Here is a 26080-nt window from a genome sequence, read left to right as displayed (position 1 = left end):
GGAGGAAAAGTAAAACCTCCAAAACTAACCCAAAAGGACCCATGAAGATATGGGTACCTAAATCTGAATTGGCCAAAAATGCAGGTGTGCTTAAGGGCAAGAGAGAAACAAAGGTCATGGTACCTAGACAGCGGATGTTCAAGGCACATGACTGGAGAGAAAGCTTTGTTCCTTACCCTTACAATGAAAGATGGAGGAGAAGTGAAGTTTGGTGGCAACCAAACTGGAAAGATCATTGGTGCAGGTATTATTGGTAATTCCTCCATCTCAATTAATAATGTGTGGCTAGTAGATGGTCTGAAGCATAACCTATTGAGCATTAGTCAATTTTGTGACAATGGGTATGATGTAACGTTCAGTAAGACCAACTGCACACTAGTCAACAAGGATGACAAATCCATTACATTCAAGGGAAAGAGAGTTGAGAATGTCTATAAAATAAATTTCTCTGATCTGGCTGATCAGAAGGTAGTTTGCCTTCTATCAATGAATGATAAAAAATGGGTATGGCATAAAAGGTTGGGACATGCTAATTGGAGATTAATTTCTAAAATTAGCAAGTTACAACTGGTCAAAGGATTGTCTAACATTGATTATCATTCAGATGCACTTTGTGGTGCATGTCAGAAAGGGAAAATTGTGAAAAGTTCTTTCAAATCTAAAGACATTGTATCAACCTCCAGACCCTTAGAATTACTCCATATTGATCTTTTTGGTCCAGTTAACACTGCATCTTTATATGGAAGTAAATATGGATTAGTCATTGTTGATGATTACAGCAGATGGACTTGGGTAAAATTCATTAAAAGTAAAGACTATGCATGTGAAGTGTTTAGCAGCTTCTGCACTCAAATACAATCTGAAAAAGAATTGAAAATTTTGAAAGTCAGAAGTGATCATGGTGGAGAATTTGAAAATGAGCCATTTGAACTTTTTTGTGAAAAACATGGGATTCTCCATGAGTTTTCTTCTCCTAGAACTCCACAACAAAATGAGGTTGTAGAGAGAAAGAACAGAACCTTACAAGAAATGGCCAGAACCATGATCCATGAAAACAACTTAGCTAAACATTTTTGGGCAGAAGCAGTCAATACTTCATGTTATATTCAAAATAGGATCTATATCAGACCTATGTTGGAGAAAACAGCATATGAACTCTTTAAAGGAAGAAGACCCAATATCTCTTACTTTCATCAGTTTGGATGTACTTGTTACATCTTAAACACTAAAGACTATCTGAAGAAATTTGATGCCAAGGCTCAAAGAGGAATCTTTTTAGGTTACTCTGAAAGGTCAAAGGCATACAGAGTGTATAATTCAGAAACACAATGTGTTGAAGAATCTATGCATGTAAAATTTGATGATAGAGAGCCTGGAAGTAAAACTTCAGAGCAAAGTGAAAGTAATGCAGGTACAACTGATTCTGAAGATGCATCAGAATCTGATCAACCTTCTGATTCTGAAAAGTATACAGAAGTTGAATCTAGTCCAGAAGCTGAAATCACTCCAGAAGCTGAGTCTAATTCAGAAGCAGAACCTAGCCCAATAGTACAGAATGAAAGTGCTTCTGAGGACTTTCAAGATAACACTCAGCAGGTTATTCAACCTAAATTCAAGCACAAATCTTCACATCCTTAGGAGCTAATCATTGGAAGCAAAGATAGTCCTAGAAGAACAAGATCACATTTTAGACAAGAAGAGTCATTAATAGGACTGCTTTCAATAATTGAGCCTAAAACTGTTGAAGAAGCTCTCTCAGATGATGGATGGATATTAGCTATGCAAGAAGAGCTAAATCAATTCCAAAGGAATGATGTGTGGGATCTGGTACCCAAACCCTTTCAGAAGAACATTATTGGAACAAAATGGGTATTCAGAAACAAGCTGAATGAACAAGGAGAAGTAACCAGAAACAAAGCCAGACTTGTTGCTCAAGGCTACAGTCAACAAGAAGGCATTGATTACACTGAAACATTTGCTCCAGTTGCAAGATTGGAAGCAATCAGGTTACTTCTATCCTACGCAATTAATCATGGCATAATATTATATCAAATGGATGTCAAAAGTGCCTTTCTTAATGGTGTCATTGAAGAAGAAGTGTACGTTAAACAACCTCCTGGGTTTGAGGATCTTAAGCATCCTGACCATGTTTATAAACTTAAGAAATCACTATATGGCTTGAAACAAGCTCCCAGAGCTTGGTATGATAGACTAAGTAATTTCTTAATTAAAAATGATTTTAAAAGATGACAAGTTGACACAACACTCTTCAGAAGGACTCTTAAGAAAGATATTTTGATTGTGCAAATATATGTTGATGATATAATATTTGGTTCTACTAATGCATCTCTTTGCAAAGAATTTTCTAAGTTAATGCAGGATGAATTTGAAATGAGTATGATGGGAGAATTGAAATTCTTTCTTGGAATTCAAATCAACCAAAGTAAAGAAGGAGTATATGTTCATCAAACAAAATATACAAAGGAGCTTCTGAAGAAGTTCAAGCTAGAAGATTGTAAAGTGATGAACACTCCAATGCATCCAACCTGCACCTTAAGCAAAGAAGATACTGGAACAGTAGTAGACCAGAAGCTATACAGAGGTATGATTGGTTCTCTGTTATACCTCACTGCATCTAGACCTGATATTTTATTCAGTGTATGCTTGTGTGCAAGATTTCAATCAGATCCTAGAGAATCTCATTTAACTGCAGTTAAGAGAATCTTCAGGTATCTGAAAGGAACAGCTAATCTTGGACTCCTGTATAGGAAATCCCTAGATTATAAGTTGATTGGATTCTGTGATGCTGATTATGCTGGTGATAGGATTGAAAGAAAATCAACCAGTGGAAATTGTCAATTCCTGGGAGAGAATCTGATATCCTGGACAAGCAAAAGACAAGCAACTATTGTTATGTCTACAGCAGAAGCAGAATACATTTCAGCTGCAAGTTGTTGCACACAACTACTTTGGATGAAACATCAGTTGGAAGACTATCAGATTAATGCTAACAGTATTCCCATTTATTGTGATAATACTGCTGCTATTTGTTTGTCAAAGAATCCAATTCTACATTCAAGAGCCAAGCATATTGAAATCAAACACCATTTTATCAGAGACTATGTTCAAAAAGGGATTTTAAATATACAATTCATTGATACTGAACATCAATGGGCTGATATATTTACAAAACCTTTATCTGTTGAAAGATTTGATTTTATTAAGAAAAATTTGAACATGCATTTTGTGTCTGATTGAAAAATTGCTTGCCTCTGAATAAGAAGTTTGGTTCTGAAGTTTATTCAGAAGCATTTGGTTCATCAGAAGCTCTTAACTGAGGTTCTGAGGAAAATGTGCTTCTGAAGATGACGTCAGCACTAAAACTTCAGAAGTGGTATTCTTTGCTTCTGAATAGCATGGTTAGTGGGAACGTTGGTAGTTACTTTATGTAACAGCTGTCCCATTACCCAAAAGGTAGTTTTCTGAAGAGTCTCTGACGTGGTCTATTTGTATTGGAGTATAACAAAAAGGGCAATGATGTTTTATTTGCTTTTTAACATACTTACACGCGCCCCCAATTTGTCATTAATGTTGTGTTTGTTTGTCCCTTCTGAATTGCAAACGTTTTAATAAACACACTAAGTCAATTCACACACTTCTCACTTCACAACAAACACTTTCTATTTTTTTCCTCTCAATCCTCTGCGAAAGTAAGCGCATTCACTCATCCTCTCAAAACACCTTAGAACCCTAAAACTACTTCAAATCAATGGCATCTTCAAGTTCTGCTGGTGGTTCGTCATCGAATATGGATATAGATATTCCGGCATATGAGATCAAAGGAAGAACTATGTCGATTGAAGAATGGGAGTTAATCATTCAAGCGGAAAATCCAGTGGATTTCACTTCTCTAACTCACCATGGGTGCGACTTGGTAAAGTTCTACAAGAAGCAGAAGCTGATGAGTTACTTCAGTCTTCTCAATGGTCCTACTTATGAAGTGCTGGTCAGACAATTCTGGGTAAGAGCTTCAATTTTTGACAAAGTTGCTGCTAAACAAGAAGAAGCTCAGTTGATTCTGGTTGATCCTATTTTGGAAGGAAAAACCAGAGAAGAAATGGGTCTACTCGCCTTCACTAGGACTGAGATTAGATCAAATGTCATGGGGATTCCTGTAACAATCAATGAGCAAGTGATTGCTCAAGCCATGAGAAGGGATGTTGCTGGGACATACGATGGAGAAGAGATTCCTAACCCCAGAACAAGCCCTTGGAAGGAAATAGTAAACAACACTATTTACGGATCAAAGGATGCTAAGCCTTACAGCACCTTAAGCATGGAAAAGAAAATGCTGCTGAAGATCCAGAATGAGAACATCTTTCCCAGAGGTGGAGGAAATGATCAACCTTCACTTGGTCACAAAGTCTTTCTGCATCACACCATCTCTCAGGAAACAACAATGAACGTTCCCAAGTATATGTTTAAATACATGATCAAGGAACTCAAGAAGATTCAGATGGAGAACAGGAAGTACGTTCCCTATGGAAGGCTGCTCTCCATAATCTTTCAAGAAGGAGGACTCCTAAGTGCCCTGAAAGACGTGGGCATTTATGATAATCAGAAGCTGGGAGCAGTCACAGGAAAAATAATCAATGGGGCAACTCTGGTCAAGATGAGGCTGATTTCAACTTGCAAGAAACTAGATACAGATATGCATGAATCTGATGTCATATCTGATCTAGTCACTCATCACATCCCCATCTGCAAGAAAGATCCCCTGGATGTGCAAAGGGCCTACATCTTGGACTTCTACAAAAGCTACAACAAGAAGATCAGTTAGAAATATATCCCAGAAGAGATGTATGGTGGTGATCTGCCTGTGGCCAAAGGCAGAAAATCTAAGAAGAAGCAGATCACCAAGGAATAATACCTTGCTGAAGATGCTGCTGAGAAGGGTGCTCAGAAGCATCAGAAAGCTAAGAAAGAAAAATCTGCTATGTCCACCATTCTTGAGGAGGTGGAGGATTTGGATGATGTCCCTCTTATCACAAAAAGGACAAGGAATGCTCAAGAAACAGCAGAACAGCCTGCTTCTGAACAAACAGGTTTTGAGCAAGCTGCTTCTGAAGAGCCTCTAAGTACCAAGAAGAAAAGAGAAGCTGCTCTTAAGACCATCAAAAGGAAGAGATCTTCAAGGAATCTGAAGACAGCTGAAGGACGAAGGGCAGAAATGTTGGAAGAATTGGAAGAAAACTGGGATGAAGACTCAAGCCCCAAGAAGGCAAAAAGGACTATAACTTCTGAGACTATAGTCATGCCCAGTTTTGAAATGTCTGAAGAATTAAAGAAGTATGCTAGGGAGTATTCTGCATCCAAGATAGCAGAAAGGAAAAGGATGAAGGAAGTGTATGAGAAAGAAAGGGATGAGCGTCTCAAAGCTGCAGGGTATGTGCCTACTCCTGTCGTTGCTGCTTTAGCTTCTGAGTTAGAGCAAGAAACTATTCAGCATGGAGTAACTCTGCTTTCTCAAGCCTTGAAGAATAAGCAAGCTTCAGGAGCCACATCATCAGATCCTTCTACAAAAGCTCCAGAAGCACCTCAGTCAGAACCTCTTTCTTCAGGTAATCCATCTAAAGCTCCAACTAATACTCAGTTTCCTTCTCTACCCTCTTCACCCTCTTCATCATCAACAGAATCAGATGACCAACCCCTTAGCCAACACATAGACAAACTTCTAAAAACCAAACCTACCAAACTAACAGAATTTGGAACACTTGACTATGAGAGAACTCAAATAGAATTTTCCAAAAATAGGATTAAACTGTGTGAGAAATTCAATTTGCCTACTACTCATCCACTATATCCAGATATTCCAGAACCTGTTAGTATACAACAACCTGAACCTAACCAAAAATCTACCCAAACAAACTCACCAAATAACCAAACTCCACAAAAAGCCTCTGAAGTAGTTTCAGAAGCAACTACTTCAGAAACCCCCCCCAACAACAAGAAAACTCAACCCTTCACAACTTAGAAAAACATCTAGGTGGTGAAATGCAACCAACACCCACAAAGGCCTCTAAGACAGTCCCTGGAAAGACTGTGTTAGAAAACCAACAAACAGAAACCATCCCTGAGCAAACTGTTCCTGAACAAATTGCTTCTGAACAAGTTGCTCCTGACCAGCAAACAACTTCTGACCAACATATAGCCTCTGACCAAACAACAGAACCAGAACAACAACCAGAGCCACCAATAATAGACTTAACCTCTGATCAACCTTCCACATCAAATACAACTCAATCTGAACCTACAACCATCCCTGACAGTATCCTTGAGACTGAGTATATAGAGGAACAGCTGATCAGACTTAGTGATGAGATTCAGGCACTGATTCTTCGCAGAACAGTTCCTGTACCTCCTATTCACTATTATGATCAGTGGATGGATCTGGAGAAGAGCTTTGTTGATCTGATGAGTCAGCTCAGAACAAAATGTGTGTCATCTCACTCTGCTATGCTGAAGAAGCTATTGGATGATATGCATGAAGCAGCTAAGGAGAAAGAGCTGAATTTTGTGCCTCTGCTGGACATCTCTCCTTACTATCCAGAAGAAGAGTACATCACAAGGGCTGCAAGAATTCATGCTGGGCATAAAAGGAAATTAAGGGAAAATGATGAGCTACTTCAGAAGAAAGATGATCAGATCAAGTATCTCTTAGAACAGTTGTATAAGCAAGCCCAACCTTAGTTGCACACCCAACACTAGCTTGTTTTTTACTTTTGTTCTTAGTAGCTTTGTCTTTGTATCTTAACCTTTCTTTATATATATTATCATTGTTTCTGGATCTTGTGCTTTTTCACGTTCAATATGTTTTGCTCTGAAATACTATTTTTTTTAAGGTTTATATGTTTATATGCTCTGCTACTCTTTCTTTTGTTTTTATTCTTTTTGTTGATGACAAAAGCGGGAGTAAATGTATAGTATTTTTAAGGCACTGAGCCCCACTATAACCACTTCTAATTTTTTTTAAATACTTCTGATCTGATTTTTATGAGTATTTTATTGAAATTTAATTAATAAGAATAGAACTCAGGGGGAGCTTACAAACCTCACCTTAAAGATCTATTAGACTCAGGGGGAGCTTACAAACCTCTATCCCAGTGGTCAACTTATTAATTAGATCAACAACAATTGAACATTTTAAATACTATTGTTTGTCATCATCAAAAAGGGGGAGATTGTTGGAACAAAATGTGTTTCACGATGAACCTTATTAAGTTTTGATGATAACAAGGTATTAAAAATTGTCAATTGGTTATTACTAATAATTGTTCAAGTGTACAGGACCAAAGGCTACTCAAGTTATTTCAATAGGTCTTGGAAGAACAATGGAATGTAAAAGAAATTCTGAGCATCTGAAGAAAACTGCTCCTGAAGCTGAAGTGCTTCTGAAGTAATGACGTCATCAGAAGCAGAAGGTCTTCAGAAGCAAAAGTTTTCATCAGAAGCAATATCTTCACCAGAAGCTACGTTTGATCCTTTAATCAAACTGAAGATTCAAAGTAACTGATTTTCAATTCAGTCTTATCCAAGAAGAACGAAGAATTGAAAGGGAGGTATCAACGGATATATGGATAGCACTGAGCACTTGTCTCTCGTTAATAGAGTTGACAAAGTACAAGTGTACAACCACTACCTCCACTAATCTGTTTTCTGTCTACGCTACAAGACAAAACAACAGCCATGCCTGCAGAATTTGTACACTCAAGATGGGAATGAATTTGAAGCTTATTCTTCAAAGGACTACACCCAAATCAGGCAAAGGATCACTGGTGGATAATCAAAGGATTTCAAACGACTCTTTAGACGTGCTGATTATCTCAACGTCTCTTTCACGGCTCTATATAAAGGAGTGAAGACTTGAAGATTAAAGATAGAGATACATAAGTTCAAAAGCGCCAAAACTCTGTCAATTTGATTCTACAAAGCACACTGAATTTCTGCACTGATTTGATACATCTTAGAAATTCAAAGTCTAGAGTCTTTTCTGTATTGTATTGTGAACACCACTGATTGTATATCAAGTGTTCAATTCAAACTCAATTCTCTGTATTTTTGTTTGATTAGAAGTCTCTTGCCTGCGTGCTTGAGCATTAGAAGTCTCTTGCTTAGTGCTTGAGCATTGGAAGACTCTTGCGTGTGTGCTTGAGCATTTTTGTGAAGTCTCATACTTAGAAAGTATTGAGCAGTTGTAATCTTTGTGATTATAGTGAAATCTCCTTGGAAGTGCAAGGGGGACTGGACTACTTCCGTGTTGTGGAATGAACCAGGATAACTGCTTGTGTCTTTGTCTTTCTTTTCTCTGCTCTGTTCTTTTCCGCTGCAATCTGACTCTGATCATTTCATCAGAAGCAATCAAACTGCTTCTGAAGTTTTATCAGAAGAAGTATTTTTTAAGAGAAAAAGAAAACACAATTCAACCCCCCCTTCTTGTGTTTTTCACCTTCATAATACCCCACTGTTTGTACAGTGACATCAAAAGTTCAGTCTTCATAGTATCATCAATTCATCAGATTAACAAGAATACACTTGATCTAATTTTATTCTACCTTGATTTGAGTGCAACACCCCACAAAGTGTCACACTTAAGACTATCGCATGATATCAGGAACTCTGTTTGCATGTTAAAGATGCCAACGATAAAATAGTACCGGTAAGTCCAAGATGTTGCAAGCATTACTAGATGAATTACTATTGATCATTAATCAGTAATTAACAATTTAAAAATGAATCAAACATTAAGATTAAAATTAACTTTTTCAAAAAAGTCAGTTTCATGACTGCACCGAAAAAGTTCTCTTCTTTCATTTCTTCGTATCAAATGTTCATTTGAAATTCTAAATTGGATTTTCCTTTTACAGGACAAAGAGAGTGTAGGGAAATTATTGAAGCTGTTAGACAAGCATATTTTCTGGCATTGATTGGGATTATTATAGATATCCTTTTTTTCCTCTTACGTGATTTATCTTTTAACTACCGTAAAAAACATCATTTGCTCATCAATTGGATAGTAGATTTATCTTTTTGCACTTGTAATCTGAATAGATTCTTTCTTTGAATGCTTATATTGTTTTGAACTGTTTTTTAGTTCTCTAGCATCAAAAGTGATGATAGAATGGTATTACAAACCCAATAGTTACCTCCTACACTAATATATGAACTCCCAAGTTCATTCCATTAGTGATGATTGTAACTTGAAGGGTTTATGTAAAAGCTCTGTAGAAAATATTCTTGTTGGCAAAACAATGATAGGTCGAGACCCTTCATTAGAGGAGAGTTAGGGGAAATGTATTGGCCAATAATGGTCTTTAAAGGGGTTAGTATGTGACAGTTCTACACATGTAGCACACCAATTATTGTTGTAGGCAATATGTTAGTAACTAATGTTATAGTTAACATTAGTATATAGTAAATCCTAAAAAAAAAAAAAAAAAAAAATTAGTATATAGTAAACATATATGACTTCCATAAGTTTGAAATTTAAGGGGGTGTTTGTGTGGGGTGGGTGGGGGGCTATTTGCTACATATGTTTTAAATATGAGGTTGCATATAATTGTTAAATTTCAGGAGGTGTACAGTTAACTACCATGTCATGCTCCACCTCGAAAGTAAAACAGGCACATAGAATGTTTCACCACACAAAGCTCGGATTGTGACCAACGTTGGCCGTGATAGAGCTCCTATATGGGAAATACAAACCTTTAAAAATTCATGATACTATAGCGTGAGGGCCCCAAAAACTGTGAGGCCCGACACCATAAAGATGGATGCACCCCCGTCTGGGTCAGGCCTGCTAATAGAGCTGGTTGTACTCCGCTGCACTATGCCTGCAAACTATTTCAAAACGTAGAGAAGAGAGAAACACAATCAATTATTCTAGTTCACCTCACAATCCAAGGTTAACCCAGTCCCCTTGCACTTTTAAGGATTTTCATTATAATCATACAAGATTACAATTACTTAGACACGCAAAGTTTAAGATTTCATTGCCTCACCTTGAGAACTTCTTCAATTAGAATTTACAAATAAATTTGATTGGTGTTTACACTTTGATACTCAGTGTAAACCAACTTAAAGGTCAATAGACTTATGACACTTAACAGCTTCTATCAGATTTGAAAGCTATCTCTAATAGATAATTTCGTTGAATAGAACTAGAGGTTTCCTTTGCTTCTTTCGAAATGATCTGTTGCATGAGAATCTTCCATCAGAGCGTGCTTCCATCAAAATCTTCTTCCATGAGAATCTTCAAGGCTTGATGCATCTTTTTATCAAATATTTGACTTTTGTTGGCCTTTCATCAGATCATAGTTCTAGTCATCATAGCTTTTTCTTAAGTACCGATAGATATACAATGCCACGCTTTTTAATTGCATCGATGTGGGACTTCTATTAGCCAAGCCTTAGGATAGTTTGTTTTACCGTGTATGTAATTAAGACTTTGTCTAAAAAATATATAGCTCTATTTTTCCATTGCGTTATAGTACTAGCTAGTATTCCATGACACTTCATCGGTGGCTGGTAGGGAGTAAATTTAAAAGGGTCAATTATTGTATGAAACAACAGACTTAATCGTTCAACTAGATAGGAACCAGTGACTCGTAAGTCATAACCAACGCATTACGAAGAAAAACATAAGGCATAACAAAATTGGTTGAAGCAACCGACATGTGTTTAGTCTTTTTAAAATTAAAGAAGATTGGAATTGTGCATAAATAAGAAAATAGTGATGAATAATAGGTATGAAGAAAATTGATGAAGTTTCTCATCTCTTTTTTTATACTCTCTTGTAGAGTAACGACTTAAGTCTTAAATACAATCTTTTCTATTTTAATGGTGTTTGCAATTCAAATCTTCGTTCTATTCAGATTGTAAATTAAGTTGGAGGGACCTAATCAAAACACAAACAAGGAAAAACTAAATTAAAACATCACATATACAGTATTATAAAGGGGATAAAATAAAATTTGTTTGATAGTTGAGATGAGGGAGTTCAAGAAAAGAGCGATAAGGAGGCCGATTGTGCATTGTAGCAAAGGGATTTGGGTTTCCTAAAAAATGACATTGTGACTGATTATGATTTTATGAGAGAACAAATCATAACACTTGTAACCACGATGATTAGACGAGTATCCCAAAATGACATACATGATGGAACAAGTTTGAAGTTTGTTTATAGTAGTATTGGGAAATAGAGGATATCATAAACACACACCCCCTGTGATATTTGTTTTTTGGATGAATGTTGATAAAATATGTTGCCATTTGTAAAATATGATGCCAAAATGAAGGTAGTATAGATGCATGGAAATGAGTGTACGAATAATATTGTTGCCGTTACAAATTTTTCTCTTGGTTTTTGATTTTGAGATAATGTATGTGGACATGAGAGACGAAAGTTTACCCCATTTTCTATATGAAACTCCCAAAATGACTATTATCAAATTCCTTACCATTATCATATTGAATGTTTTTTTAATTCTAGTTCAAATTGAGCCAAGACTCCGCCTCTTCCAAGTTGTAGAGCTACTGATGACCAACCTAGTAATGTTGCATGTTAAATATTGTGATTGTACCCCGGTGAAAGTGTGTCTTCACATGATTAAAATGATGGTTGAGTTGAGAGACACGAAGGCCACCATATTTTTAGGAAGCCATGGAAAGTTATAGCTCTGTGGATCGTAGTGAAGCTCTGTCATAACAGATTCTTTGTTTAAATCACGCTTTTACTTTTTATAACTTCTAAGTATTGTAATTGTTTTCCCAAACCTTTATCTTTATTTTATTGTTGTTTTTGATATATTTCGTTCAGAAAGCCAAGACATTGCTGGTCGGGTGGCTTTACTTCTTTAGAAAATTTGGGATGCACGTAATGATGCCATTTAAAATGACACTCATCATACATCAACGAGCATTGGGAGGACGGCATTAGATGCATGGCAACAATGGCAAGAGGTTCATAAACAACCTTCACTAGCGGTTGTGCAACACGAGCATAATAGAGTGCAAGGTAACAACTCAGTTTGGGAGAAACCGAGCGAGACGTTGTTGAAGTGAAATATGGATGTCGCGTTCCATGACCGCAACCATATTACAACTTTTGCGTGTTATGTCAGAGACTTTCGCGAGCAATTTATTCGGGCTCAAACGAAATGGCAGCGGACAAATATGACAGTTTTGGAGGGGGAGGCAGTAACCTTACTCGAGGCCCTTTACTTTGCTGATGCGAACATATGGGACCGGGTTGTCTTCAAGTCCGTCTCAGCTACTCTAGTGCAATCTCTATCGTCTTCAGGCCATGGTGATTCGGAATTCTATGTTATTGTTTCTAGTATTATTTATCAGTTATCTTTACATTACAACTTCGAGGTGAAGTTTGTTAGGAGACAAGCAGACATGGTTGCTCATACTTTAGCTAAGGCGGCCTGCTATTGGGCTAGTCACCATATTTTTTTTATTTTTATCCTTCTTGTATTGAACATTAGTTGATTAATCTATACTATATATAAAGAAAACAATCTCTTTCAGCTCGTTTGGGCTGGTTTTTTCTTTTTCCAAAAATACCCTCAATTTTGAATATAAATAACACATGTAACAAATAGATGATAATAAATTTAATATTAAAATAAAAGTGTAACAAATACAAATGTACAGTGTTTTTTTTATCATTTAAAAAGTGTAGCAAACAAGATGAGTTTATATATACTTATTTTTTCATTATCTCAATTATACTCTTAAGTAATAATTTTTTCTATAATAAAGATCGTTGTTGATGTCATTAAAAAAAATACTTTTGATTATATTTTTTTGTTATATTGTTGGTTTCATTGAAATATATTATCACGATTAGTTTGATTTGTTATAATTTACAAGCAAAATATATTTATATTTTTTAATTTTAATCAAAATTAAAATTTCATAAAAACATTATTCATAATTTTGAAACGTTGGTACAATAAAAATCATTTGAAACAAAAATGATTTATTTGAACAACCCATGCCGAACACGATTCCCGTGCTAACCACGGGTATACTTCCCATTTGAGTGCAATCAGTGTAATGACGAATTTACACTTACAAGCATCCAATCCAACACTTACACCAACATCTCTCTCATTCGTTACACACTCTCAGAGTCAGATCCTCTCTCTTTCTTTCTTTCTTTTTCTCCCTCAATTTTCGAATCAACCAATACAAAATTCCCCACTCACACACACATCCCTATATTTTACACATTTTCTTATTCCAAATAAATTACACACACACCCCTAACCCACCAAATTAATAAATAAAACCTTTTTCTCCATTTTCATTCACAACTCAAAAAAAAAAATCTTCATCTTCATCTTTATTTTTCTCTGTTGCGGTAACAGAGAAATCAAAATGGCACTATCACGATTATCATCATCATCAACTTCAACCATCAAATCAAATCTCATCAAACCAATCTCCACCATCTTCACTCTCAACCGTTCGATCTCCTCCGACACCACACTCTCAATCGAAACCTCCATCCCTTTCACCGCCCACAACTGCACTCCACCTTCCACCACCGTCACCACAACCCCCAATGAACTCCTCAACTTCTTCCATACCATGTCTCTAATGCGTCGTATGGAAATCGCTGCGGATTCTCTTTACAAATCCAAACTCATCCGTGGTTTCTGCCATCTTTACGACGGCCAGGAAGCCGTCGCAGTCGGCATGGAAGGTAGTTACAATTTGTTGCTAGTTAGTTATATTAGTTAAAATATAGGGTGGCCCTGACGGAAGAGGCGGCCGTTCAGGGACCAATTTGATTAATTCTGTTGAAAATATATTTTTAGTATTAAAAGGGTGTAACTTTATTGATTCGCCTATGACACTAAAAAATCTTAGGAACGGCCTGTTAAATTAGTTAGTTATATTAGTTAAAATTTTATCCGATAGCTATAAGACCGATGATGTTTTATCAAACTGAGTGTTAGATGGTTAAGAACCGACACGAATAAAATCAGGGTAGTGAAGATGAGGATGTTGCATTGGATGTTACAGACTAGATGTGAAATAGTTAGAAATGAAAATATTAGAGAGAAAGTTGGGGTAGCATCTATAGTAGAAAATAGGTTTAGGTGGTTTGGGCGTGTAGAGAGAAGATATGTAGATTCTATAGTAAGGAGAGTGGATCAAATGGAGGATAGTCAGATCACAAGAGGTAAATGAAGACCTGGAAAGACTAAGGGTGTGTTTGGATTGAGGGTTTAGGAGGGGAAGGAAGAGGAGGGCTCACTTTTATTTTTTAAATTACGAACAATGTAAAATGTCTTTTTAAAATAAATTAAGTGTTTTTAAAGTATTATATGATCATTTTAAATGTTGTTAATTCAATTTTTTAAAAGTCATTTTATAATGTCTGTAAATTAAAAAAGAAAATTAAGTCCTCCCCTCCCTTCCCCTCCTAAACCCTCTTTCCAAACACACCCTAAGAGAAACTAGTAGGAAAGATTTAGAGATTAATGAGTTTGATCCATGTACCTGACTTCACTTAGTGAGATAACGCTTGTTGTTGGTTATATTATCTATCATAGGATGACTATATAAAGTGTATAGTCATTCCACACATTGTAGTCAATCAATTTCATTCTATCAATTCCAAATTTCTTATGTCTCTCATTTCATTCTTATCAACAGCATCAACCACCAAAAAAGACTGTATTATCACTGCGTACCGTGATCACTGTACTTTCCTCGGCCGCGGTGGAACATTGTTGGAAGTCTATTCTGAACTTATGGGGAGAGTTGATGGGTGCTCTAAAGGGAAAGGTGGGTCCATGCATTTTTATAAGAAGGATTCTGGGTTTTTTGGTGGTCATGGGATTGTGGGAGCTCAGGTTCCACTTGGTTGTGGTTTGGCTTTTGGGCAAAAGTATTTGAAGAATGAGAGTGTTACTTTTGCACTGTATGGTGATGGTGCTGCTAATCAAGGGCAGCTTTTTGAAGCGCTTAATATTGCTGCTCTTTGGGATCTTCCTGCTATTTTGGTTTGTGAGAATAATCATTGTGAGTGAGTTTGTTTTTGTTTTTGTTGAATGTTTATGTTTGTTTGAAGTTTGGTGATTTTTGAATTGGATTTGGTTTAAAATGATGGTTGATTCGTGTTTTTGGGTTTGTGATTTTTTAGATGGAATGGGAACTGCTGAGTGGAGAGCTGCTAAGAGTCCTGCTTATTATAAGAGGGGAGATTATGTGCCTGGATTGAAGGTGAGTTTCAAGGTTTTATGTTTTGGTTTTGACTTTTGTTGGATTGTTTGTGTTTTTGTTTTGTTGTGTCTCCACTATGAAGCACTTATCCAGACATAGACACTGACTCATTGACACCAGTAATAATTTAAGAAAATAAAAGTGATACTACATGAGTCGGTGTCGGGCATTGGCACGAGTCAGACAACAGACACACTTTCAACCTGAAGTGTCAGTGCTGCTGCGTGTTTGTGTGTGCGTGTGGTTGTCATCATGGTGGAAGTGAATAGTTAGATTCTTTGAAATGTTTGAATTTTTGTTTGATGAAAGCAACTTAATCTAGTGCCTCCTACTTTGATGGTAGTTTATTGTGTGACTTTTTGATTGGAAGGGAAACATGGGTGGATTTGTATTAGTGCTGTTTACTAATACGGGAACCTGGTCTGGTACTGTTTGGATCAACAACTTAATTAAGAGCATATCATATAAATGTTTAAGTATAAGTTATAAGATATTTTTGTAAGAAAAGATTAAATTAAGTCAAATTATTTCGTGAGTTTGAGTTCTTATGAACTATAAATTGTTCTCATATGCTGTCCTGGACAACTTATAGGAAAAAATTTAAAACAGTTATGGACATGTCATCAGTTGTTTATGTCAGTAAATAAGCTCGAATAAGTCATTCCAACAGACTCTTAGTTCAATCGACAGACCAATACGAAAAGGACATTTGAACTTGTAAATGGAGGTTATGTATTGGGTTCTCCCATTATGATTATTTTGTCTGATGAAAGGGCTTTTGCTCTACTGAATATGCTTCTCAAAGCTTGATGACTGTTTGTTTTGTGCTGATTTCAATTTGTATTTGTAAATATACTATTATTACTGTCACGGAGAAACCTTTTTCCAGACCTGGTGCTGCTAATTTTTGTTTTTGATATAATTGCGAGCCAAAGGCCTGATGTTGCCAAATTTAATTAACTTTATGTATGGGAATAATGTTCCGAATTGTTCATTGTATGCTTACACTTAATTTGGCTTGCATTGGATACAAGTTCTTTGAGAATGTGGGCAAACAATGGTAAAACTATATTATTCCCATTTTTAAGAGCGTGATCCCCTCTACTCTTTTTATTTCAATAAGATTTGAGGCCTCTTTGAGAATATGGGAATAAAGTGTCTGAATTAGGTCTTGATTTTTGAGTGCGGGCCATTTTTGTTGTTCTTGTATTGAATATTTATATTGATGTTTATGTGGACTTTTCTTTCATACTTCATTCTTATTATCATCATGCTTTGTTGTCTAAATATGTAGAACTATATTGCCTATAAGTGGTCTGTTTTGGATGGGTATATAAGTTATTTGCTACCATTATTTAAGTGTGTATTTCACGAGTAAGGGTATACATGTATGCATAGCTTTATCCACAAATACATGTGTTTTCAAACAATGTTTGTTAAAAATTTCTTAAATGTATTTTAATACTTTTTCAGGTAGATGGCATGGATGTTCTTGCTGTGAAACAAGCTGTTAAATTTGCAAAGGAGCATGCTTTGCAGAATGGGCCCATTGTGAGTAATTTTTTCTGTTATCAATACCTGAATTTATTTCTTTAAATTAATTATTAGCAATTGAATATTTTAAGTTGACCATTCATCTACTTGCTTAACAATTCTCATTTTAGTGCTGATTAAATCATCAATTTTTAATCTCTCAGATTTTGATTAATTTATGGTTTCTAATATTTATTCTGTCCAGATTCTTGAAATGGACACTTACAGATACCATGGTCACTCTATGTCTGATCCTGGCAGCACATACCGAACACGTGATGAAATTTCTGGTGTGAGACAGGTTTGTCATGTTTTCCAGCATGTAAACTTTGTATTAGTTTAATAATTTGTACGAATTTGACTTAACTTTTTTTCTCTTGGCTAATATGATTGTAGGAGCGTGATCCAATTGAGAGAGTAAAAAAGCTGTTATTGTCTCATGACATTGCTACCGAAAAGGAGCTAAAGGTGATTGCATCAAATTGGAATTCATTCTTGATCCTTTAATTGTGAAATATTGAAATGTGCTAATTTCAGAACTGGTTATGCATGTCATACTATGGTTTGTGTCTTGATAACTGTGACTAAATCTAATCTTGCATTTTTTCCTGAAGATACTCCGTAAATAGAACGTACTTTGGCTTAGATATTCCCAAATATTAACAGTTAGTTACAGTTGAATATCAATACTTTGTTACTTAAAGTTGTTTGAAGAACGGGTGGCATATCTTAAATAGGAGTGAGTGTAGAAGGGAGAGGTGCTTCAGATTTGTTAGTTTAGAAAAATAGGGCAGTGCCTCAAACATTAACGTCACAGTTTTTGTAGTCAACTGGATAAATATATCTAACGTTATAAGTCCCAACACACATTCACCTTTAAAGGAGGTGTATCATGTTGTAGAGTCTCAACCTCACGATTGAAAAACATGAACAAGCCCATTGTTGCATGTGCAATGAACCCAACAGGTCTGCGAGGTGAATGAAATTAACTCTGATGAGTTGAAACCTAGCTCCTCCACCGAGCTGAATCCAGCTCCAATGAGGGAACCCCCACTCTCCTTCACTCACTCTAGTAATTTTGAACCTCTCAATTTATTATTTTGTATGTTGATTTTGAATATTTGTGCCAAGTTGTAAATATATCTTGTGATTTGTGAACTTGTCCGTCAATTTTGAATTATGTTACTCTGTGTATTGCGGTCTCATTTGGACTTGGAGCTATGAACCTATTTTAGTTTAATTTATTGGTTGCTTAGTGAGGATAAAGGGAAATGGTTAGAAGGAGTGGGGGAAATCATAATAGAATGGACAGATGGCACTTTGCGGGAGGGGGTTGAGAGTTAGAAATGAGGTGATGTCATTATAAAGGGAGCAAGGGGGCATAGGAGGGCATTGACGATTCGTGAGAGAAATTTGTTTGTCGAAATTTCACTTCTTGGTCTTATACATAGGGCAATTCACTTGAGTTTCCAACTGCCTAAAGATGATACACCTGCATGCAATTGAGAGAAGAAACAGATTGTTCCTCAGGAGAATAGTGTTATAGTTCTAGCTTCATATTTTGATTTCTGTGAGGAGCTCTGCTCCAGTCACTGTTATCATTTCCCTTGCATTGTCCATAGCTATTTCCACAGTTTGTACCATGAAATGGGCTATCTGAAAATATAGAAGACAAAATATATTTCATGATTTTATTTTCAGTCTTTTTTATTCTATAATTTTTCTGCCAATGAGATTTAGTTCTATTCAAATGAAGTTTGAACAGTTCCTATTTTCTATCTTATCTTGCAAATGTCTTAGATACATACATATATGTATGTATGAATGCATATATAAACATTTGAATTTGATTTGATGTGGTGCTAAAGATTTTGATTTCCTTTTCTTCTTTTAGGACACTGAAAAAGAAGTCAGAAAAGAAGTTGATGAAGCCATTGCTAAAGCAAAGGTAAGAAACATGGCTATGCTGTTTATTCTTATAGCTCCTACTTGTGTACTACATACCTTATATATACACATCTTTATTGACTACATATAGTTTACAATCTTAAGAGTTCTTTGTTTTCTATTATGATTTCCAGGAGAGTCCAGTGCCAAAGCCATCTGATCTATTTACCAATGTATATGTTAAAGGATATGGGGTTGAGGTATTGATTTCATCCCTATTCATTATCCGTTGATTTCAGTTTAAAAAAATTAAGTTTTGTATGACGGATTTGATAATCTCTTGCTTTAAAATTGAGGATATATTGTTTTTGATGTTTGAGATTCTATTGGCTTAGAAATGTATAGGATAGTGAATATAGTTGAATAGTTTGATTCAATGTTACGATACAACTCAATGACTGGTTCATTGGTTTTTAAGATTACTTGGTAGTAGTTAGTATGCTTTAACTCCACTCTTATGGTTGGTGCATCCATCTTCTAAATTGCAGGCATTTGGTGCTGATAGGAAAGAAGTGAGAGCTACTTTGCCATAAATAGGAAATTTATTGGTACCAGATTGATCAATGTCATGAATAAAAAGGATCTTCCGCAGAACAAATCTGAGTCTATTGTTTGAGTTCTCTCGGCGTATATAGGAAATTTACCCTTGAATTGCAATAGGGGTGGAAATGCATACTTTTTGCCATGTAATTTTTTTGGAGGATATAGGCTTTGGGCAAAGCATTACTGTGTTTGATGCAACTTGGGTGTTCTGCAAATTTGTGGAATTATTTGTGTACAACTCTCCTTAATCTTGGTTAATAGGTGGCAAGTTTTTGCCATTAGTTTTATTGATATTCACCATATTGTGCTTCATAGAAACTATTTTTTGGGTACTATCCAAGAATTCATGTTTCTTTTGAAATATTTTCAAAATTTTAGTTGCTGCAATTTGCGGATTGAATTCTTGAATATAGAGGCTTTTTATTGCTCGGTTTATTGATAATTTTACTGTCTCAACGCTTAGGACACTCGTTATTATTTTCCTTCTTATTTTCCGAAGCTAATCATGGCTTTGGGACGTGTATAATGATGATGAGTTGTGTTTCTCTTGCTGTCTTAAGATGTCCTTACCTGCCCCACTCAATTCACTCATTTTTCACATGTACAAAACTTATACTCATTTTTTACAGAATATTTGTTATATTATTGGTAGGCCCACTTTTGAAAAATAATAATTTAGTAGTAGATCTTAAATATTTTGGGTCACTCTAGAAAGATCCATTTTGTACCCAGTTTTGTACTTTGTGAACCAATAATTGGAGCATTGTTGTGAGAAAAATGCAAACCAGCAAACAATAAACTTTACACGATATGTATATTTAGGTCAATTATTTATTTATTTATTAATATTGTCTATTTTTTTTAAATGAAAGTATGTTGAATATGAAATATAATATTAAGTTATTATTGTCTATAAAAAAAGTCCTTGTGTGGCAATAGCATAGATACGGTAAAGGGTTGTTCTAAAGGACTGTAAACCCTTGTTCCTGACGTAGGTCTGCTTCTAGCTATGATCAACAAAAGTTAAATGGATTAAAAGCATTTACTTACCAAGGACATTAATATATATATATATATATATATATATATATATATATATATATATATGTATGTATATGAAGTTCCAAAAAAGAAGAGACTTATCAAAATATCCATCATAATGGCTAGTTGATAAGCCTTTCAGTTTAAGTCAATCTCTTGATTCAGATGAATGTGAAACCCAACTCCAGCTCTATTTGGGTATTCAATCTCGCTGCTGAGATCATTTGACTTCTTAATAAACTCTGACTTGATTTTGGTATTTAATCTCGCTGCTGAGATCATTTGACTTCTTAACGAACTCTGACTTCATCTGGGTATTCAATCTCGTGCGTTGAGATTATTTGACTTCTTAACCTTGATAAAAATGTGATTTATTCAACAATTCATCGACATATTGTGAAAGTCTACCTCCTTCCACTAAACTAACTCAATTTTTTTTTCCTTCTCTTCTAAGCATATAAATAGTTATAAATGTTACTATGGTTTAGAATACAATGCTGAACTTTTTATGTTCAAATAACCATTCTTTCAAAATTATTTTCACCACTCACTCTCTCAATAAATCATTATAAACTTGAATTTCATCATTTCTACAGCCAAATAAGTTTTTAAAAATATAAATAAACATCTATACAAATTCTCTTGGTCTGCTTTTCATCATCACCACATAATCTATAATGTCTTTATTTCTTTTTTGCTTCTTTTCTCTTTGTTTGAAGACATAAGAAAATCTCAATCCTTCAAAGTTCAATCAAAGTGAAGTACACAACTACTCATTTTTGTACTTTTCTGTCGTAACCTCCAGGCCACGTTGATCAGCCTTTATAGTACCAAACTCGAACAATGTAGCCAGCCACTTGTAAATTCATGACGGAAGCATTTGCACACACTCTTTTGGATTCAAGAGTACGTTAAGTACAAAATTGTTTGGAACACCATTTTGTTCATAAAATACTATGAGGTAATTTAAAAGTGGTCAATTCTACATTGTACAAGTAAATTGTTGATTAACATTAACATTGCATTCAAGGATAAAAGTTATATCACATGTTCATGCTTTCTAAATTAGAAAGTAGAAATGAAGCTTTATAGGTAGCAAACAAGCAAATGGAGTCATAATATGCAACATGCGTTATAGGTATAGCAAATAATGAAGTCATCTCTGCGTTTCACGGGTATTTTTGGACCGTATGATGCATAGCTTCTATAGTCTTTGCATTTTCGAATCTTCTGATAATTTATTTTCTTAATTTTTACAGCTGCATGGACCACCTCTGAAAGAGACAGGGTCCACCACATTCTATAATATTTTTTCGAATATTGTATTCCGACGTGGCAGCATCTAATGTCCAACTCAGATGAAGACAAATCCACCGTAGATGACTCTGTAGACGGACCGTAAGCTATGCTATACCGACATTCAGAGTATCCAATGTATTCTCATACAAAATGAATGCTCTCCCCTAGGAAAATAAAATTTCTCTAAATGCCAATCCCTTTTAAATTATTAGATGAATTAATATTTATTCCATTTCTTTTTAAATGTCATTTGAACAAGGACGTATCTACTTCTTGTGGATTGTAGCCAACTGTCCTTGCTATTGTTTATATTATATCGGTTAAGTATTTGATATTTTAATTATTGTTCCTCTTAAAATATTACATTACCCCCCACTAAATAGAAAATTATATTATAAGAAGAGTTTCTTTCATGACTTTTAAATAATCAAATGTGTAAATGTATTTGAGATGAAATTTTCAATATTAATTTTCCATATATATATATATATATGTGGATTTTGCTGGAAGCTATTCATAAAGATGTTTTTTAGCAACACACCTCAAGGTGTGATTTTTACTTTTTAGTTATAATTTTGTTAAAAGACACTTTTATAAAAATTAGTTGGTGTCTTTTAGCAAATACTCATAGATTAATTTGCTAAAAGACACCTTCATAAAATGTGTCTCCTACCAAAAGCATTTATTAAAATAATTCTTTAAAAGTCTCGTAAGCATAACTTAGTTGGTAGGACAATGTATTATTATATGTAGGGGATGAGGTTTGAACCCCAAACACCCCACTTATTCACCTTATAAGGTGAATTTTAACCACTAGGCTACTTGACAAAAAAAAATCTTTAAAAGTAAGGACTATTCTTCAAATGTAAGGACTATTCTTCAAAGTCACGCAAAATGTAGGGATCAAAAACATATTTAATCCTAAAATAATTGGAACCCACTAACTGCCACATCAGCATTCTGTTAAAGAATTAACAACAATGACTAATTTTAATAACCGAGATAAAATGTGAGTTTTAAAAACATTTAATGAAATATAGAGACTATTCTTCCAAAAAAACACAAAATATAAGGACTAAAAACATATTTAACCTAAAAAACTTAAATTTCCCTAAAAATTTCAATTAGTCCATGCAAACACGCTATCAATTATATAAGTGATAGATGTGTTAATAACCTAAATGGACATTAAAATGCACCTTTTCTAACTTCTCTCCACTTGTGTTTATCCTTTTTACTAAGCTCAATTCGTCTTTTGTTCTTTTTTGTTGGTATACAGACGAAACGATAATAATCATTAAAACAGACACAAGTAAATGGAAGAATTGGAATTTAAGTCTCAATCTTATCGTTTCACCTAACAATTTTAACATTTTTATCATTTGAGTTAAACTTGTGGACTCTTTTCCTTAAAAAAAAAAAAAACTTGTGGACTCTTTTGTTCTGTCTACCAAGGCATCATGTGTGTTAGGATAATTAAACCTTAATTTTAGATTGAATAATAGTAAATCCTACTCTTTAAATTGAATAGTACCAAATAAATCCCTCACAACCTTCCCCCACTCCTTTTTCTTAAGAAAGTGCTAATTATATTGGATTACCTGCTATATCAACTTCCATGTGCAGTTAAACTTGCCACATTTTTCAACCCTTTTTAAATAACAATATGTATTTTGTTTGCAGAGTTGGTAAGAGACAGTTTGTTCTGTTTGGTTTAAGAGCCAATTGTGAAAAAACGAGCATCCTTGTTTTTTAATTAAACTACTTAACTACAAGATCAGCTTGTTCGAACTTTACATAACCTTGGCTTATATTATAAGGTATAATTCACTGATTGCCAAACAAGGCATTGAAAAACTAAACTTATATTAATCATTAGCCACATTATTTTATGTCAACTTGGGGGGTCTCCGGATCTCAAACACCACCCAATACCAATTTAGAATTTCTAATTATTGAAATTAATTGTAATTTAAGAATTTCTTTCCTCTTTCTAGGATAATACTACTCTGTGGAGTACTTTGTTATTATAATCAATGACACTCTTTCCATTTTCACAAGTATATTTAAAAAATGTATGTACTGTGTAATATATATATATGCATCTATGAAAAAGGACTCAGTGATAAAAAAAGATATATTAAAATAATATTTCTCTAAACCATGTTTATAAACTATGTTTAATATCATTTAATTTATTTTTTTTAAGTTCAAGTTGGGTGTGCGTTGAAACTTGAAACTGTCACGGGCCAATTGAATGTTTGCAAACAGCTCTTATTTGTGGCAGAATTGTTCAATTCTCCTATTTTTGTTCATGCCAGCACTATATCCAAAAGCAATTCCATCATGTCGTTTAAGCATATTTTTTATGGGGATCAAATAGAGATATGAGGAAAGGAATTAATTGGTTAAATTGAAAGAAACTTGCGATGAAGAAAGAAAATGAAGGAATACCAAAATTGACAATTTGAAATCTTCGTGCGTAGTCATCAAATCAAATTTTCGGTTTAAATATGATTTTATTGTGTTTTGTTTTAGTCATTGTAAGCTTTTTGTTTGGATTTAACCCTTGAAAATAAAATTGAAATCTATTTTTTTAGTCCATGATGTTAGTTTTTGGAACACATGACATGATTTTATTAGACCACACATGAGGTCGGAGAATAAAAAGAATAATTTTTTAATTTGTCGATACTAAGTACCGTTTGACCCGGCTTTTTTTTCCAGCTTTTCTATACATTTTTAAGGAGGAGCTAGGCCAAACACAATATCAATAAAGTACTTTCGAAAAAAAGTACTTTTTTAGAATGTATAAAGGTACCGTTTGACCAGACTTTTTTTCGGTCTAAAAGTCACTTTAAAACAAAGTTAAAATAAAGCTCTTTAAAAAAAAGGCTAAAGCTGTTTGGTTTCTTTATTTTTTTTTTAGTTCTAAAATTATTTTTGAGTTAAAAGCTGTTTGGCAAAATATTGTACAAATCTTTGAATCTTTTTTTTTTTGGTGGTATATGAGGTTCGAACCCGGGACCTTACATATATTTATGCATTGTCTATAAATAAAAAAACTTTGAATTCATTATGAATTAACATAATAAATAAAAAAATGTGTAAAATATAAAAGATATATTTTTACCAATACTATATTTACTCAATGATGTTTATTTTGTGTAACATGAATACAAATTTGTATCATCATATAAAGGACTTGTTAAATATTTGAATAGGAGAAATAATTTAAGGAGGCTCAAATAATAACATAAATAATATCAAAGTAGTTTGAAAAATTAAAAACAATAATCATCTTTTTTTTTTTTTTTTTTAAAAAAAAGACATAAATCATCACAAACTCAAACATTTCTATTCTCCATCAACGCAACTCCTATTTGATTTCTAACTTTATTCATGTAGCCTCCATCTTGCACTCTTCCTGGATTATATGAACTGATTTCTTCATTTATATTGTTTTCTTCGTCACGCTCAATCATATATTCAGAGATAACATCACATTTATTAAACTCTTCATCTTCAACTCTACACATTTGAATAAAGTTGTGGAGTGTTGTTGTTGCAACTATGATCTTTTGTTATTTGATTAGTGAAAATGGTCGCATATCACATAAGATATGCCACCTTTTTTTTTCAAACTCCAATTGTTCTTTCAATGACATTTCTCAATGAAGAATGTGCATGGTTGTTCCACTTTGCTTTTTCTAAATTTTCAGATTTAGAAGAAATATTTTCTTTGGTAGTCATAGCTGCATTTATATAATAATATATAGATAATAGAGTAAGCGGATTAAAAAATAAAACATGCATGGAACAATCTAATTATTATACAATACAATAATATACATCTAATAGGTATCAACTATGAGCAATTGAAAAAAGAATGTTATAAAATAAATAGTTAAATTAACAAAACAATGAAAAGAAACAACCTGATTGATTTTGGCAAGAGGGTATTCGCAAGGTGCCTCGGTGAAAAGAATTGTGGAACTGCAGAATATATCTATAATATGTATATGTGTGTATATATAATGAGAATAATTGGTTTTTTCTTTTCCAATTATACTCTATAACAAATTTTGTTATAAGAATACCATATTTTTAGTGTTAGTCAAAAAAATAAGAATTTATATTAGATAATATTATATTTGTTACATTGCTGGTGTCATTGAAAAAGATATGTTTAGTTTTTTTAATAAGAAAAAGATATACATAGTTTGTTACAATACAAATGTGTAAATTATATATAAGTATAATTTTTTTAGGCAACTACACTTGTAGCTTTTAGACCGAAAAAAAGTCTGACCAAACGGTAAATTCAAACAAAAGAAAACTTATTGAAACTAAAAAAAACCTATAATTGCAAGGCTTATATTTAAAATCAAATTTCATCGTAACTAAAAAAAAG

At 34.1% G+C, this 26080-nt stretch overlaps 1 protein-coding gene across 1 annotated transcript; it reads left to right on the top strand.

Annotated features, from left to right (window-relative positions):
• Positions 1-13145: 13145 nt before the first annotated feature.
• On the top strand, positions 13146-19734 carry LOC11414398 (pyruvate dehydrogenase E1 component subunit alpha, mitochondrial). The gene is made up of 9 exons (XM_003613385.4): positions 13146-13774; positions 14734-15102; positions 15224-15303; positions 16777-16854; positions 17042-17137; positions 17233-17304; positions 18731-18784; positions 18918-18983; positions 19272-19734. The coding sequence occupies exons 1-9, from the start codon at positions 13447-13449 to the stop codon at positions 19314-19316; spliced, it is 1188 nt and encodes a 395-aa protein (XP_003613433.1). The 5' UTR covers positions 13146-13446; the 3' UTR covers positions 19317-19734.
• Positions 19735-26080: the final 6346 nt, after the last annotated feature.

The sequence above is a fragment of the Medicago truncatula genome, chromosome 5, assembly GCF_003473485.1.
Source record: "Medicago truncatula cultivar Jemalong A17 chromosome 5, MtrunA17r5.0-ANR, whole genome shotgun sequence".
Lineage (NCBI taxonomy): Eukaryota > Viridiplantae > Streptophyta > Magnoliopsida > Fabales > Fabaceae > Medicago > Medicago truncatula.
Note: the sequence above shows the minus strand (reverse complement) of the source record. Positions and strands in the feature narration are given on the sequence as shown.